Source organism: Corythoichthys intestinalis, chromosome 13 (genome assembly GCF_030265065.1).
Source record: "Corythoichthys intestinalis isolate RoL2023-P3 chromosome 13, ASM3026506v1, whole genome shotgun sequence".
In the NCBI taxonomy this organism is placed as follows: Eukaryota; Metazoa; Chordata; class Actinopteri; order Syngnathiformes; family Syngnathidae; genus Corythoichthys; species Corythoichthys intestinalis.
Genome location: NC_080407.1, coordinates 48,966,519 through 48,982,001, shown reverse-complemented (window position 1 = coordinate 48,982,001; position 15,483 = coordinate 48,966,519). Strand labels below are relative to the sequence as shown.

Genomic DNA, 15,483 nt, shown 5'->3' with positions numbered 1-15,483 from the left:
ATGCTTGTGTTGCGGACAGCTGTGGAGCAGAGGCCTTCTGTGGGACTCCCTTCTGGGCGACGCCCGACTCCACACAACGGCGACCGACCAAGGTCGAGACCATGTGATGGATTTACAAAGCGGTTCGGCAGGGCGCATCTGCGTGGAGACGTCGTCCAGCGTCTGTCTGACGGACTTGTAGATGTCCCCTTTTTCAACGCTACTGGAAAAACGAGGCCGATTTTCATTCGTCCTTTTTAGTCATATTAGCACGGTTGTTGAAGGCTTGTTTCCCTTGCTAGTAACGCTATTGATGAATATGTTGAAAGCAATATTGCCAAGATGATCCATCCTGCTCCTTATTGACACTTGAAATCTTGAAATCACACTAGAAGCTCGTCAAGAATCTGCATTGGACAAGGTGATGATGCTGGAACTTTTGTTTGGTGCCGTTCCAGTGAGATTTACAAAGATGATTCCCTGAAGACATCAAAATTCCCTCAGTCCTTGATGATATGGGGCTGCATGTCAGTCAAAGGCACTGTGGTTAAATCTTCAATAAATGCACCCGTTTACATTGAAATTTTAGACAAAACTATCTTATCCCTTCAATTGAAAATTCCAATTTCCAAGAAAACAATGCATCATGCCACAAAGCTAAAACTGTTAAAGCATTCCTTGGAGAAAGACTCATCCAGTCAATGTCATGGCCTGCAAATATCCCAGATCTCAACCCTATTGAAAACCGGGGGGGGGAAATGGTCCACAGCAAGGCTCCGACCTGCAAGGATAATCTGGCAACCGCAATCAAGAGTTGGCACCAAATTGATGAACAATACTCATCAAGTCCATGCCTCAGAGAATGTGAGCTGTCATAAAAGCCAGAGGCGGTGTTACTAAATACTAGAGATGTGTTTCGATTGTTATTTCTTTGTTTGTTTCTCATGATTTCATTTTTTTCCCCCTCAGAATGGAGTGATTCCATATATATTTCCCTGCTTTTGCTCATAAAATTAACATTTACTGACCACCAAAATGTTTTTTATTCATTTCTTTTAGTGTTTCTGAATGCTAAAGAGTGTTTTTTTGTAATTATTATTATTTTAAACATTGACACCTTTTTAAAACGATACCTCTGTTCTTGGCAGAAGCATACCGATAACCTTTTGGGATACAAAGTATCACGATATATCACCATTTCGATATTTTGCCACACCCCTAATGTACAACGTTGTAAGATTAGTCACCAGTTTGTAAGGGCACTATTTGTAAGATTGCCAACCGCCTCTTGTTAACAGGTATGTAAATCACGTCTTCAGACAATTTGGATCACGTGACACCGGTGAAATGCTTCAGTCACGTCAACTCCTGCCGCAATCAGTCTACCGGACGTTGAACAAGGAGAACACCCACGCGAACCCTGCAAGTGGTCGTCAGTGCCAGCTCGGGTAAGATGATCATTCTTGCGCGAAAAAGGACGATGAAACGGGAAAACGGCGCAATTGTTGTAGTGGGTGGTGCAGAAACTTTCTATTTGAAGGGCGAGGCTCTTTTTGGCAACCTTGAGCGTTGAAACGAGTAAAGTTGATAATCTATTGCTCTTGCAATGTTTTTTTTTTTTTTTTTTTTTTTTTTTTTGAGTGCGGCTACTTATTCAGAAGTTCTGTAGGTGTCACCAAACACGCTCCCACAATGCTCAAGTACTGTCCAGGTGAAACGCTTATGTTTCTGATCGTTTCCCGCATGGAGCACCTGTGATTTTCGTCGAACTGGCAGGCTGAGAATGCGGTCGAACCGCTCTCATAGGCAGTATAGCGACTAACTCGCTCGTTTTGGAGTTCCTCTGTGCATTTGCCTTAAGTAAGTAGTTCGGAATGGTTCATGAAAAATAAAACCATGTAAATAAAATGTAAACGAGTTGACGTCCAATCCTTTTGAAATTGGAGGGTGAAAGCCAAAGAATGTTTGTTCATTCGCTGCTTCACAATTAAAATGGATTGGACGCAGGCAGAGGCGTCGCGTCACATTAGGCAAACCAGGCAATTGCCTAGGCCCCCCAGCCAGCAGGGGCCCCCAGAGGGCCATCAGATTTGGCACACGCAGCTTTACTGCACTGTCGCAGTGACAAGTGCGAGAGTGCCAGTGAAAGCCTTGTGTCTGAGTTCCTTGAAGGGGCCCCTTCACTCGCTCTACACCCCCCCCCCCCCCCCCACGTGACTCAGCATGAGAGTAAGTGGCGATTTGACTTTTTTTTAATTGGCGTATATCCAACATTAAGAGAAGTTATCCTTCTGAAGCGATGAAAGAAAGGAAAAAAAAAAGCAGAAGAGAAAAGAAAGCAAGACAGCGTTGAGTGTACTATGTTACTGTAGTTTTATGTCCTAATGTAGTAGCCGGTCACTTTGAGTGTCCTAAAAAGCGCTCTATGAGACCGAGGCGTTATTATACTTTTATTAAATATCCTATTGCTCCAAGTCCAACTGTCCCCCTTACTTGCACATGCTCGAAGGGCCCCATGTTGCTTGTTGTTGCCTGGGGCCCCCGGGGACCCATGCTACGCCTCTGGACGCAGGGGTGAAAGTGGCTAGAATTTGTTGCAGGAGCTCCCCGACGTGAAGTCCGCCACAGAGCCAGAAATTTTGTTTATTTATTTTTTTGGGGGGTGGGGGTAACACCTCTTAAAACTACTGAAAGTTGCAGTTATTTCTATAACACATACAAAAACTGATTTTCATTCAAAATTGCATTTTTTTCAATGATTTGCAAAATAAAAGTGAACAAAAACAGCAATAACCCCAAGCTCCATCTCCTAATTTTTATTTTCCCTCAATGAAAACTGCTTTTGGCACAGTCCTATAACACATAAAAAAACTGATTTTCATTCAATGATTTGTAAAATAAAAGTAAACCAAAACAGCATTTCGGGGACAATATCAGGTCACTTCCTGTTGATTTGGGGACATTTTGGGGAAATATCCTGGTTATAGCAGGTCATTTGGGGACATTTGGGGGGTGTCCTGGTCCTATCAGGTCATTTAGACACTTGAGGGGCGTGTCCTAGTCATAGGTCATTGGGGGGGCGTGTCCTGGTCATATGGGTCATTTGGGGACATTTGGGGGTCGTATCCTGGTCATATCAGGTCATTTGGGACATTTGGGGGCGTGTCCTGGTCATATCGTCATACATAGCAAAAAATGTTTGCCACATGGCAAAGAAAATGCCACATAGCAAAACATTTTTGTCACATGGCAAAAAAATGGCACATGGCAAAAACATTTTGCCACATGGCATTTGGGGACATTTTGGGGAAATGTCCTGGTCATAGCAGGTCATTTGGGGACATTTGGGAGGTGTCCTGGTCATAGCAGGTCATTTGGAGACACTTGAGGGGCGTGTCCTAGTCATAGATCATTTGGGGGGACGTGTCCTGGTCATATGGGTCATTTGGGGACGTTTGGGGGTCGTGTCCTGGTCATATCAGGTCATTTGGGGGTCGTGTCCTGGTCATATTAGGTCATTTGGGGACATTTGGGGGGCGTGTCCTGGTCATATCAGGTCATTTGGGGACATTTGGGGGGCGTGTCCTGGTCATATCGTCATACATAGCAAAAAAAATTTGCCACATAGCAAAAAAAAAAAACGGCACATTGCAAAAACATTTTGCCACATGGCAAAAAAAAAATTTGGGCAAAAAACAAAAGTTCCCAGCAGGACCGAAAACCAAAAGTGGTTTTTGCCATGTGGCAAAATTTTTTTGCCATGTGGCATTTTTTTTGCCATGTGGCAAAATGTCTTTGCCACATGGCAAGAAAATACACTTTTGGTTTGCGGCCCTGCTGCTTTTATTTGGTGCCGTTCCAGTGAGATTTACAAAGATGATTGCCTAAAGAAGACATCGAAATTCCCTCAGTCCTTGATGATATGGGGCTGCATGTCAGGCAAAGGCACTGGGGAGTTGACTTTGGGTAAAAAAAAAAAATTAAAACATTGACACCTTTATAAAACCAAATCTCGATTCTTGGCAGGAGCATATCAATAACCTTTTGGGATGCAAAGTATCACGATATATCACCATTTCGATATTTTGTCACACCTCTAATTGGATGCATGTGCGGCGATTAAGGGGAGGTTGGTGGGGAGGGCATAGCCCCACTGGTGGCTGAAATTGTCATTGCATGTAATCGACTTTCCAATACACGAAATTAAAATTAAGACTTTCCCGGTAAAATTTTGTCTAATAAAGTTGTAAAGTGATAAAACAGCAAAAATGAATAAAATTATAAAAAATAAAAAAGGGGTCAAAATTAATTTTCAAACAGATCATGTGACTAGCACTTTGGAGACTGTCTTTTGCTTTGCTTAGCCAAAACCACCTGAGGACAGAAGAAACAAGAACTATATGACGTGACAAAAAGATAGAACTAAGAAATTCTCTGTCATCTGTAGGTTTGACTGCCATCATGTCCAACTCTGTCCCCATGCGCATCCTTCGGAAACTTCCACAACTGCCAACACCCGTACTAGGTGCGAACTCTTAAGCGCTCCCTGCTAATGAGTTACAGTGGGCCAAATAAGTATTTCGTCAACCACCAGTTGTGCTAGTTCTCCTACTTGAAAAGATTAGAGAGGCCTGCAATTGTCAACATGGGTAAACCTCAACCACGAGAGACAGAATGTGGAGAAAAAAGAACAACAGAAAATCACATTGTTTGATTTTTAAAGAATTTATTTCCGGATTAAATTGGAAAATAAGTATTTAGTCACCTACAAACAAGCAAGATTTCTGGCTGTCAAAGAGGTCTAACTACTTCTAACGAGGCTCCACTCGTTACCTGTATTAATGGAACCTGTTTTAACTCATTATTGGTATAAAAGACACCTGTCCACAACTTCAGTCAGTCACACTCCAAACTCAACTATGGCCAAGACCAAAGAGAAGGACACCAGAGAGAAAATTGTAGACCTGCACCAGGCTGGGAAGACTGAATCTGCAATAGGTAAAACGCTTGGTGTAAAGAAATCAACTGTGGGAGCAATTATTAGAAGAACGGTGAGCAAAAATCCCAGAACCACACGGGGGGACCTAGTGAATGACCTACATAGAGCTGGGACCACAGTAACAAAGGCTACTATCAGTAACACAATGCGCCGCCAGGGACTCAAATCCTGCACTGCCAGACGTGTCCCCCTGCTGAAGAAAGTACACGTCCAGGCCCGTCTGCAGTTCGCTACAGAGCATTTGGATGATCCAGAAGAGGACTGGGAGAATGTGTTATGGTCAGATGAAACCAAAATAGAACTTTTTGGTAGAAACACAGGTTCTCGTGTTTGGAGGAGAAAGAATACTGAATTGCATCCGAAGAACACCATGCCCACTGTGAAGCATGGGGTGGAAACATCACGCTTTGAGGCTGTTTTTCTGCAAAGGAACCAGGACGACTGATCTGTGTAAAGGAAAGAATTAATGGGGCCATGTAGCGAGAGATTTTGAGTGAAAATCTATTTCTGTCAGCAAGGGCATTGAAGATGAGACGTGGCTGGGTTTTTCAGCATGACAATGATCCCAAACACACAGCCGGGGTAACAAAGGAGTGGCTTCGTAAGAAGCATATCAAGGTCCTGGAGTGGCGTAGCCAGTCTCCAGATCTCAACCCCATAGAAAATCTGTGGAGGGAGTTGAAAGTCCGTGTTGCCCAACGACAGCCCCAAAACATCACTGCTCTAGAGGAGATCTGCATGGAGGAATGGGCCAAAATACCAGCAACAGTGTGTTAAAAGCTTGTGAAGAGTTACAGAAAACGTTTGGCCTCTGTTATTGCCAACAAAAGGTATATAACAAAGTATTGAGATGAACTTTTGGTATTGACCAAATACTTATTTTCCACCATGATTTGTAAATAAATTGTTTAAAAATCAAATGGTTTTTTCCACATTCTGTCTCTCATGGTTGAGGTTTACTCATGTTGACAATTACAGGCCTCTAATATTTTCAAGTGGGAGAAGTTACACATCCTTAAACATGTATTATGCCTCTATAGTTGCCGCCAAAGTGCTTTTGTGCATCATCCCAATCGCTCAAATCGCAATGGGTAAGTGACACTGAAGCGCAGACTCGAGTCTCCTTAAAACTTCAAGTCCTCGAATGTGACATCAGGCGCGGTGCACTTGAGCGACTGTCCTCTCCAGGACTACATTCCTATTTACCTGATCGTGGTGGGGATCTTCCTCATCCTGCTGGTGCTGTTTATTGGCCTGCCCTGCGCCCGAGAGCCCAAAGACGGCTCACCGAACTCCCTGTACCGTCTCAGCATCGGGTGGACCTCTCTTCTGGTGGTGTTCCTCATCTGCTGGTTTGTTGCCGGTAAGTATCTCTTCAAATCAGTCTTCGGGTCTTACGTTTGGATCATTGTATCACCATATTGTGAGATAATGGTTATCGCAATTTGCATGGGCCGGTACTCCACAGTTCCTGCCCTTGTTGTTTCATTCCAAGCACTCCTTGTTTTTGCTCTGTAGGTAACGTCTGGATCTACTCAATTTACAAGCCAAACTACATTAAAAACATCACAGACGCCAGGCACTGCGACAAGGAACTCTATCTGTTTGCCTTCTGGACCACGACGCTGGTCTACATCATGATAGGTGTCTTTGTGGGCGTCAGCTTCCTCGTGCTGGTGGTCCTCTACATGTGCGGTCAGGCAGACCCCGACGACTACATCTAGAAACCCACAGACTGCTATTATTTAAACTGTTCTAAATTTATATATTTTCTAAAGACTGACAGTCTTAAATCAAGACGTCTCGTACAGCTTCGGAAAACCGTATGACGTCACTGTTAAATTAAATGATCCACTGTACAGGAAACAATTCGGAAACTTATAGACGTTCTAAACAGCAATTTGACCAGACAAAAACATCATGCTTTATTGATTGTTTTTTTTAAAACATAACTTACATACAAAATAAAATAAAAAAATCATGATGTTTGTTTTGCTCTAATGTTAAGCAACTCGTGTTGCACCGATACCATTTTTAGCTAAATATACACATTTAGCTTCCGTAGCCAGGGGTCGGACCGCCAAATCCCCCTTATGACCCGGAATGAATCAGCATATTGCGTTAATTCCCTTTTATGACTGTAACCTTGTTATCTTCGCCACTTTGGTGTCCTTGTGATGTGTGATTAGAAAACGTGTCAAACCACGTGTTACGAAACCATTGGGCAAGTGGCTCGTCACCTGAGGGAAGGGGCTGACCATCTCTTCTCTCACGTGGTGCACCACTATAAGAGCCGTGGATATTTTCCTCTTCGGTTAGTCTGCTAGTGGTTAGTATACGGACGCCTAGCTCGTATTCCTCTGCAGCTCAACCGGGGTGTCGGCTCTCCGCCCGCTTGTCAACGGTAAGAGTTTTGAATGCTCGAAGGAAAATCTAATGTACTTTAACAGTAGCGTGGGGATTTTAGAAGTGACAATCTATATCTAGCGTTATTGTTGTTCTTGCTTTCTTGTTCTACATTAAACATTGTATATTTCACCAAAGTGTGTGTTTTACTGCGAACCCGGAAACGAAATTTCTTTCGCAAAAGTGGGACCTGGAAATTTCGTAAAACACCCCACCTTTGGCCGACGCCCAACTCACTGCGCACCCAATCCCATAGGCCCCTCCCACAGGTGGTAAGTCCATGGGAAGGGGCACCCTCGTTTCCTTTTTGGGCCCCATTTTTGACGGCCCAGGACACGCTGAAGAGACGGTCTCTCTGTTGGCCTGGGTATTTTAGCCAAATTGCCGGAACCGCTCTAGCGCAAATCCAACAACCCGGCCAAAAGGTCGAACTCCGCGCGTTCACCTTAGCTTTAACCCCTTGTGCTGACTCCATTTTAAAAGTTGGAAAACTGCTTCAAGTTGACAATTTATTCCAAGTCGACAGCAAGGCAAAAACGGCAAACAGACCCAGACGAAGAGGAAGGCTGGATCCAGGGTCACCAATCAACAGGTCAACAAAAGATTCCCGAGGAAAAATGACAGCAATTGGTTAAACATTCAGCATAGACTTCATAATGATATAAACTGGACACTGGGTGCGGTGCCGATTAATACGGGGCCTGCATTTTTGGCGTGGCCGTCAAAGCTGACCGAGTGGAATTGCAGACAAAAAGCTTTTTTTGTTGAAAACTCTTGTGAATACATGCTTAAATTCCCACACGTGGCCGTGTTTTATCGGCGAATGCCGATTAATTTTTTGGTAAAAATATACACATTTAACTTCCGTTGTTATGGGTCGGACTGCCAAGTCCCCCACTTTGGCCGACGTCCAACTCACTGTGCACCCGATTCCTTTGGCCCGTCCCACAGGTGGTGAGTCCATGGGAAGGGAAACCCGCGTTTCCTTTTCGGGCCTCATTTTTGACAGCCCAGGACACGCTGGAGAGACTGGGTTTCGGCTGGAAATTGTTGGAATTTGACCTTTTCGCCAGATTGCTGGAACCACGTTAGCGCAATTCCAACACCCGGCCAGAAGGCCAAACTCTGCGCGTTCACCTTAGCTTTAACTCCTTGTCCTGACTCTATTTTAAAAGCTGCGAAAAGTTGACAATTTATTCAGAGTCGACAGCAATCAGACAGCAAGGCAAAAACTGCAAACAGACCCAGACGAGGAGGAAGGGTGGATCCAGGGTCACCAATCAACAGGTCAACAAAAGATTCCAGAGGAAAAATGACAGCAATTGGTTAAACCTTCAGCATAGATTTCATAATGATATTGACAGGGCGCTTGGCCGATTAATAGGCGGCCTGCATTGTTGGCGTGGCCGTCAAAGCTGACAGTGGAATCGCCGATAAAGCGCTTTTTTCGTTGAGAATTCTTGTGAATAAATGCTTTAATCCCTGAATTCTTTATAGATATGGAAGTAAAACAGTCTCGATTCTTGGTTAAAAGCAAAAAAAACAAACGTGCAGTTAGCATTTATTTTACGTAAATATGTCGAAGTATGATGCTAGTCTGTTAGTTAATGGCGGCAGCCATATGCAAACAAAGCTTTTCCGGTGAAAATTCTTGTGAATAAATGCTTAAATCCCCGAATTCTTTAAAGATATGGAAGTAAAACAGTCGCGATTCTTGGTTAAAAGCAAAAAAAAACTTGCATTTAGCATTTATTTTACGTAAATATGTCGAAGTCCGATGCTAGTCTGTTAGTTAATGGCGGCACCCATATGCAAATGGAACTTTTACGGTGAAAATTCTTGTGAATAAATTCTTAAATCCCTGAATTCTTTATAGATATGGATGTGAAACAGTCTCGATTCTTGGTTAAAAGCAACAACAACAAAAAACGTGCAGTTAGCATTTATTTTACGTAAATATGTCGATGAATGATGCTAGTCTGTTAGTCAATGTGGCGGTAGCCATATGTAAACAGAGCTTTTCCGGTGAAAATTCTTTTGAATAAATGCTTAAATCCCTGAATTCTTTATAGATACGGACGCAAAAGTCTGGATTCTTGGTTAAAAGCAACAACAAAAAAACGTGCAGTTAGCATTTATTTAAGTAAATATGTCGAAGTACGATGCTAGTCTGTTAGTCAATGTGGCGGTAGACCATATGTAAACATAGCTTTTCCGATGAAAATTCTTGTGAATAAATGCTTAAATCCCTGATTTCTTTGTTTCACATCCATATCTATAGTCTCGATTCTAGGTTAAAAGCAAAAAAAAAAAAAAAGTACCGTTAACATTTATTTTACGTAAATATGTTGAAATACGATGCTAGTCTGTTAGTTAATGGCGGCCGCCTGGCATAAACAGCTTTTACGGTGAAAATTCTTGTGAATAAATGCTTAAATCCCTGAATTCTTAATAGATATTGACGTAAAACAGTTTCAATTCTTGGTTAAAAGCAAAAAAACGTGCAGTTAGCATTTATTTTACGCAAATATGTCGAAGTACGATGCTAGTCTGTTAGACAATGTGGCGGCAGCCTTACAACAAAGAGCTTTTTACGTTGAAAATTCTTGTGAAAACACGAAAAATATAATTACCTTAAATCACTCCTGAGACAATCCTTCCTGTTTGTATGTGGTACAGCTTTTGTACCTAAATCCAGTGTTGGATCGCTGCATGTGTCGCTGCAACCGACTGCGAATAACTGAAGCAGATTGTGGGATGCCTGACCCCTTATTTGAAGGGGTGGTGCAGTGAAGTTCGAATCTGACTTGTCAATATCATTATGAAATCTATGCATTCAGTCTTTGAAAGGCTCTTGGGAGGCGGGCTGTGGTGCAGAAGAAGGATGTGTTTGGGCGTCGTTTAGGGTTATTGTCTGTTGTGGATTGGGCTGGAGAGTTTGGGCGTTGCTGTTGTCAGGGCAATGAGAGCTGAGGATTTTACCAGTGTCCAACGGGTTCCTCCGTTATCAGAAGTTCCTTGTGGGAGGAGAAGATTTCCTTTCATTGTTCTGGACTGTCCATTTTTGGTTACCAGAAGAGTTGATGGTGGGATTTGGTGGTTCAGACGTGGGCTTGTAGATGTCTTGGCCATCACGCGTTGGGCTTCCGTAGTCAGCAGGCATCCGGTAGTTGTTATAGCCCTTATCTGCCCGTTGTCTTGGCACTGCAAATTCCAATCGCTCCAACTCCAACCACTCATACTTCAAATATATTCTACATGTTTTCTTGAACTCTGATTTATAAATGCTATTTATTTTATATTGGGTATGTTACAGTAATACAAATGGTAAAGATATCAATTCCTTCAGAACGCCTTGGGATCCTGCTAAAGGAGTTGGTTGAAGTGGCTGGGGAGAGGGAGGTCTGGGCTTCCTTGCTAAAACTGCTGCCCCCCACGGCCTGACCCCGGATTAAGCGGTAGATATGGATGGATGGATGGATGGATGCAACGTCCACAAGTTTTTCTAATACTGCATACTCACTTGACGATAAAGTCATTGCTAATGCGACTTGGTTGGACAGTGTTTTTGCTCTTTGTCTGCAGTTGATGGTGCTAGACATCCAATCCATTTGGAGTGGAAGGGTTGGCAGTGGGTGAAAAAAGTTGGAGAGAGGGTATATCTTGGCCAAAGGAAGAACGGTACTGGTATCGGTGCAATGCTAATAGCAATAAAACTTGGGTGATATAATAATATATTCATGTTTGTGGTGCAGTTCCCTTGCCTGTGATTTTAAAAGTTAGCTACAACATCAGCATGCTTTACCCGACAGTGCAGCAAGGGCTTTGGCATGCACTGATTTATACGAGAGGGTGAAACTAGATGGGTTCAAAAGACCTTTTCCCTGTGGGTCCACTTTCCCCATGAGCACATAGTTCTGGCCTGAAAGGAAGCACAAGATGGTTTTACAGTTGGCAGTCAAGCTAAAGTAGTGTGACAGAGCAATTTTTGTTGTACCTTTGATCAACCCTGGGCATCTTTTGCAGGTCGAGATCAGTTTGACAATCGTGGTCGGTCCGGCTTTGGTGATGTTGAGTTTTCCTGCCTTGTAAGCCTTAATGACGGATACTTCCACGGTGGCAGAACCTCTCGGACCTGGGATGACATCTGTGACCTTCCCTGTCAACACTGAAATCAGGGTAGGATGAGTTAGGACAGAGTTGAGGTAGCCCGGAAGAAAGTCGTGGCTTGGCTGGGCTCACCGAAGTCACTGGGGCAGAAACTGGACTGCAGAGTTCCTGTTCTCTTGCAGGCTTGAGTGCACAATGGGTTGAGAGGCAAAGCTATGGCACAAAAACGGCAAAATATGAAGTTTTTGTCGACAAACGCGAGGAAGGAGACGATAGTTGGCTTACGTTTCTTGTTCACCGCCGGCTTTTTCGGGACCACCTTGCTCACTCCAGGTTTGGGCATCACTTTAGGTTTGGGTGTAGGTTTGACTTTTGGTGTAGTTTTAGGAGTAGGTTTCGCTGGTTTGATGGCAGGTTTGGGAGTAGATTTGGGCTTAGGGACGGGCTTGCGTGTCGGTTTGATGACTTTGATGACTTTGGGTTTGGAAGAAGGTTTGGTTCGGGGTTTGGGTGTTGGTTTCTTCACTGGGGCTCTGCGAGTGGGTTTAGCCGTTTTGGGCTTACTTGTCGGTTTGCGTGGCGGAGGTTTCATCGGGATCTTCACGACTGGTTTTCGGGCCGGTTTCGGAGTGGCTTTAGGCGTGACGCTCAGCTTGGGTTTGGGGGTCGTCTTAATAGTTTTAGGAGTCGTTTTGGGTGGATTCGGCTTCACGGTCGGTTTCCGTGTCGTGGATGGCGTCTCCGATCGATGGATGAAGTCACCCCCGGCGGTGGGAGTCCGGGAGCCGCGGGCTATGCTGTTGTAGTGGGCCATAAAGCCATCTGAGGTCACGCTGAGGTCAGAGACGAACTGGACAAGGAGCTGATTACCATTGGTCACGATTGTCCTAACGGAATAAAGCTCTGATTGGTCTGACTGGTTGTTCAATACAGTCGTTTGAATTGCAAGATGAACTCACCCAGGTACCCTATCACCACAGAACTTCCCGATTCTCCTGGAGTCGTCTCTCTCCCCTCCGTTGAAGAGAGCCACGTAGTCATACCGACAGTAAGTGTCTGGTTCCAGGTCCAGCTTCGCAAACTTCACCTCAATCACCTGGGGATGCCAACACAAACTGTGACACGAATTGGTCCAGCGTGCTTATTTCCTCAATCCCACCGGCGCAATACAGAGGGGGTTATTTAGCCCCGCTCTCAGCCTAGCTTCCTCATTCTTCAATCTACTGGCACTTGAACGTGCAACTCATAAGGAACTCTTTCATTGGAGCGCCAACCTTTCCGAGAGACAGCCCTCCCCTCTTAAGCAGGTATGTTACTGATGCTGCAAAGCACCACTTGTACCACAGCTAACTAGAATTTGGAAATTGAACTTGTCAAACATCCAGTGGTACAAAAATGACAAAGCTAGGTTAGGATTAGTTCCATCCGAACCTGTCTGATTGGGAACAACGATCTGAAACAAATGATCTGAAAGCTTTGAAATCTCAAGGTGTTAGTCTGCTCACGTTGCCCGGCTCGACCGAGATGTACCAGGAGCAGCTGATGCCTGCTGGGTAGTTGGAGTTGGGCCAGTTGGGGGTCTGAACAGAACCCTGGGATTTGGTTAACCGCCCGCCACAGAATTGGTTCTCTGTGGGAGGAAATAGGGGGGGAAATACACACCAATATGTGCCCGTGTAGTAATCTAAATATATTTGTAACCACCACAAAAATGCCACCACACCTTCCACATGTGGCTTCCCCGCCCGAAAGTAGGCCAGAAAGCCTCTCCCTCCGGTGGCGTCGTCCGACACCATATCCAGCATCATGGTGTTGGAGGTGGAGATGAGAGCTCCGGGCCGGAAGGTCCCGCAGAACCGGCCCAGCTTCTGTACCAAGCGCGTGTGGCCGTTGTAGACGTCCAAGTAGTCGTAGCGACAGGTGGGCTCGGCCTCCATGTCGAATAGGCGGAAGGACAGCATGACTACGTGGCCTTCAGGTACCTAGAAATACCAACGTGGCTTGGTACAATGGTACATTTTTCTGAATATTTCTCTTGATTTTTGACTCACAGTGATGTACCAGGTACATTTACTGTTGGGTTTGTAAGGACTTGGAAAGCCCTCGCTGGCCACAATACCTGAATCGACATCCAGATGCCCCCCGCATTTGAAGACGGGCCTGAGAAAAGGTAGAGAAGCATAAGCGGAGTGGAAAGACGGCGCCTGCAAACGTTTACGCGCACGCTGCAAACCACAGCGGCACAGTACGCCTCTGTTTCCTGTGCAAGGACTGCTTTCCCTAGTCAGAAAGCCACAAAAAGGAGACTCTAAAATGATCGTGATCTCATAATGCAAAACGATAGATTCTATTTCAAACAAGTCTTCAAATCAATCTAGAGTCTCCTGTTTTTGTTGACTTTTTTGACTCATGGTTCTAAAGTCTACGAAAGACGCATTTACATGTGACAATCCATAGGCATTTACTATATTTTTCAGAGTAAGTCCAAACAAGAGTGTGACTTATCATCCAGAAAATACGGTATTTGTGGGAACTCTCTCCAGCAGGGCGAGGCTCTACTTCATCCTGACCTTTGCTCGAACTTTTGACCTTTCCAAAAGACACGTTATTGGATCTCTTCTACGTTACAATGGATTGTTCAACACTTTGCTTTAATCTTGACTGACAAACGAAGACAAATTTGCACACGTGGATCGCCTCTCTGTGTCTATGAGTCAGCCACATGGTCTGAAAGCTACAGCCTGCAATTTTCTCGCTGTTGACATGCACACAAGTGTTCAAAAGCCAGGATGCCACATAGGCAAATGCGGCAAAAACGGCATATCTGGTAGCGCGTACAGCTCACCTGGTGTAGTTGCTCTGACTCTGAGCCCCCGTACATCCCAGCACCGAGGCAAAAATCGCGCAAACGGTCCACACCCTGACCTCCATCATGCTGCCCTCTAAGATTTGGAAACGCGGCGGTGAGGAGCAGGAAGGAGGGACGAGCGGGCCAGAGGGTGGAGAGTCATGCTAGAGGGTTTTGGAGGTTCATGTACAGTGATGCTACATGATGGGTGTGTGTTGCTGGACAGAGTAGCTCTGTTGGGTGCGCGTGTGTGTTTAATACGCCACTAAACTACAGTCAAGCCTTTCATTTGCGCCACAGTGAGTTAACTAAGGCCCCCTGGTGACGTGCCAGAAACTTCCACTGAATCCTGCTCTCCCACGACTGCTCTATTTCACTTAGCAATCTGGTGGCTGTGTTGCAGTTAGTAGCTGGAGTTGTCCTGGGACTGAAGGGTCGGCGGTTCAATTCCCGGCTATGACTGCCCACTGTCGAAGTGCCCTTGAGCAAGGAATCTTTAAATCTCTAGGATTTGAAGGGTGTATTCTCCAAACTCCCATTTTCAGATATCTCCACAGATGTTCTGCGGGATTCAGGTCTGGACTCATTGCTGACTACTTCAGAAGTTTCAAGTGCTTTCCCTCAAACCCATTTTCTAGTGCTTTTTGAAGTGTGTTTTGGGTCATTGTCCTGTTGGAAGACCCATGACCTCTGAGGGAGACCCAGTTTTCTCACACTGGGCTGTACATTATGCTGCAAAATTTTTTGGTAGTCTTCAGATTTCATAATGTCATGCACACGGTCAAGCAGTCCAGTGCCAGAGGCAGCAAAGCAACCCCAAAACATCAGGGAACCTCTGATATGGTTGACTGTGGGGACCGTGTTCTTTTCTTTGAAGGCCTCATTTTTTTCCTGTAAACTCTATGTTTATGCATTTTCCCAATAAGCTCTACTTTTGTCTCATCTGACCAGAGAACGTTCGTCCAAAACGTTTTTGGCTTTCTCACGTAAGTTTTGGCAAACTCCAGCATGGCTTTTTTTTTGTGTCTAGGGTCAGAAGTGGGGTCTTCCTGGGTATCCTACGAGAGAGTCCCTTTTCATTCAGACGCCGACGGATAGTACGGGTTGACACCGTTGTACCCTCGGACTGCGGGACTGCTTG

At 44.8% G+C, this 15,483-nt stretch overlaps 3 protein-coding genes across 3 annotated transcripts in view; 2 read left to right on the top strand and 1 right to left on the bottom strand.

Moving 5' to 3' along the window:
- LOC130929280 (calpain-5-like) overlaps positions 1-679 on the top strand; it is a 43,425-nt gene extending 42,746 nt beyond the window's left edge. The window contains exon 14 of the mRNA XM_057856361.1: positions 20-679. Within this exon, the coding sequence (XP_057712344.1) occupies positions 20-181 (162 nt within the window). The 3' untranslated portion in view covers positions 182-679. The remainder of the gene's footprint in view (positions 1-19) is intronic.
- Positions 680-1,280: 601 nt separating this feature from the next.
- LOC130929031 (transmembrane protein 272-like) lies at positions 1,281-7,497 on the top strand. Its single transcript, XM_057855911.1, has 5 exons — positions 1,281-1,427; positions 4,427-4,504; positions 6,019-6,069; positions 6,135-6,341; positions 6,497-7,497. The coding sequence occupies exons 2-5, from the start codon at positions 4,441-4,443 to the stop codon at positions 6,700-6,702; spliced, it is 528 nt and encodes a 175-aa protein (XP_057711894.1). The 5' UTR covers positions 1,281-1,427; positions 4,427-4,440; the 3' UTR covers positions 6,703-7,497.
- Positions 7,498-10,242: 2,745 nt separating this feature from the next.
- pcolceb (procollagen C-endopeptidase enhancer b) lies at positions 10,243-14,425 on the bottom strand. The gene is made up of 9 exons (XM_057855746.1): positions 14,340-14,425; positions 13,546-13,654; positions 13,218-13,476; positions 13,000-13,124; positions 12,454-12,590; positions 11,780-12,381; positions 11,627-11,707; positions 11,382-11,552; positions 10,243-11,306 (listed from the first exon to the last, which is right to left on the bottom strand). The coding sequence occupies exons 1-9, from the start codon at positions 14,423-14,425 to the stop codon at positions 11,176-11,178; spliced, it is 1,701 nt and encodes a 566-aa protein (XP_057711729.1). The 3' UTR covers positions 10,243-11,175.
- Between the last annotated feature and the right edge of the window lie 1,058 nt (positions 14,426-15,483).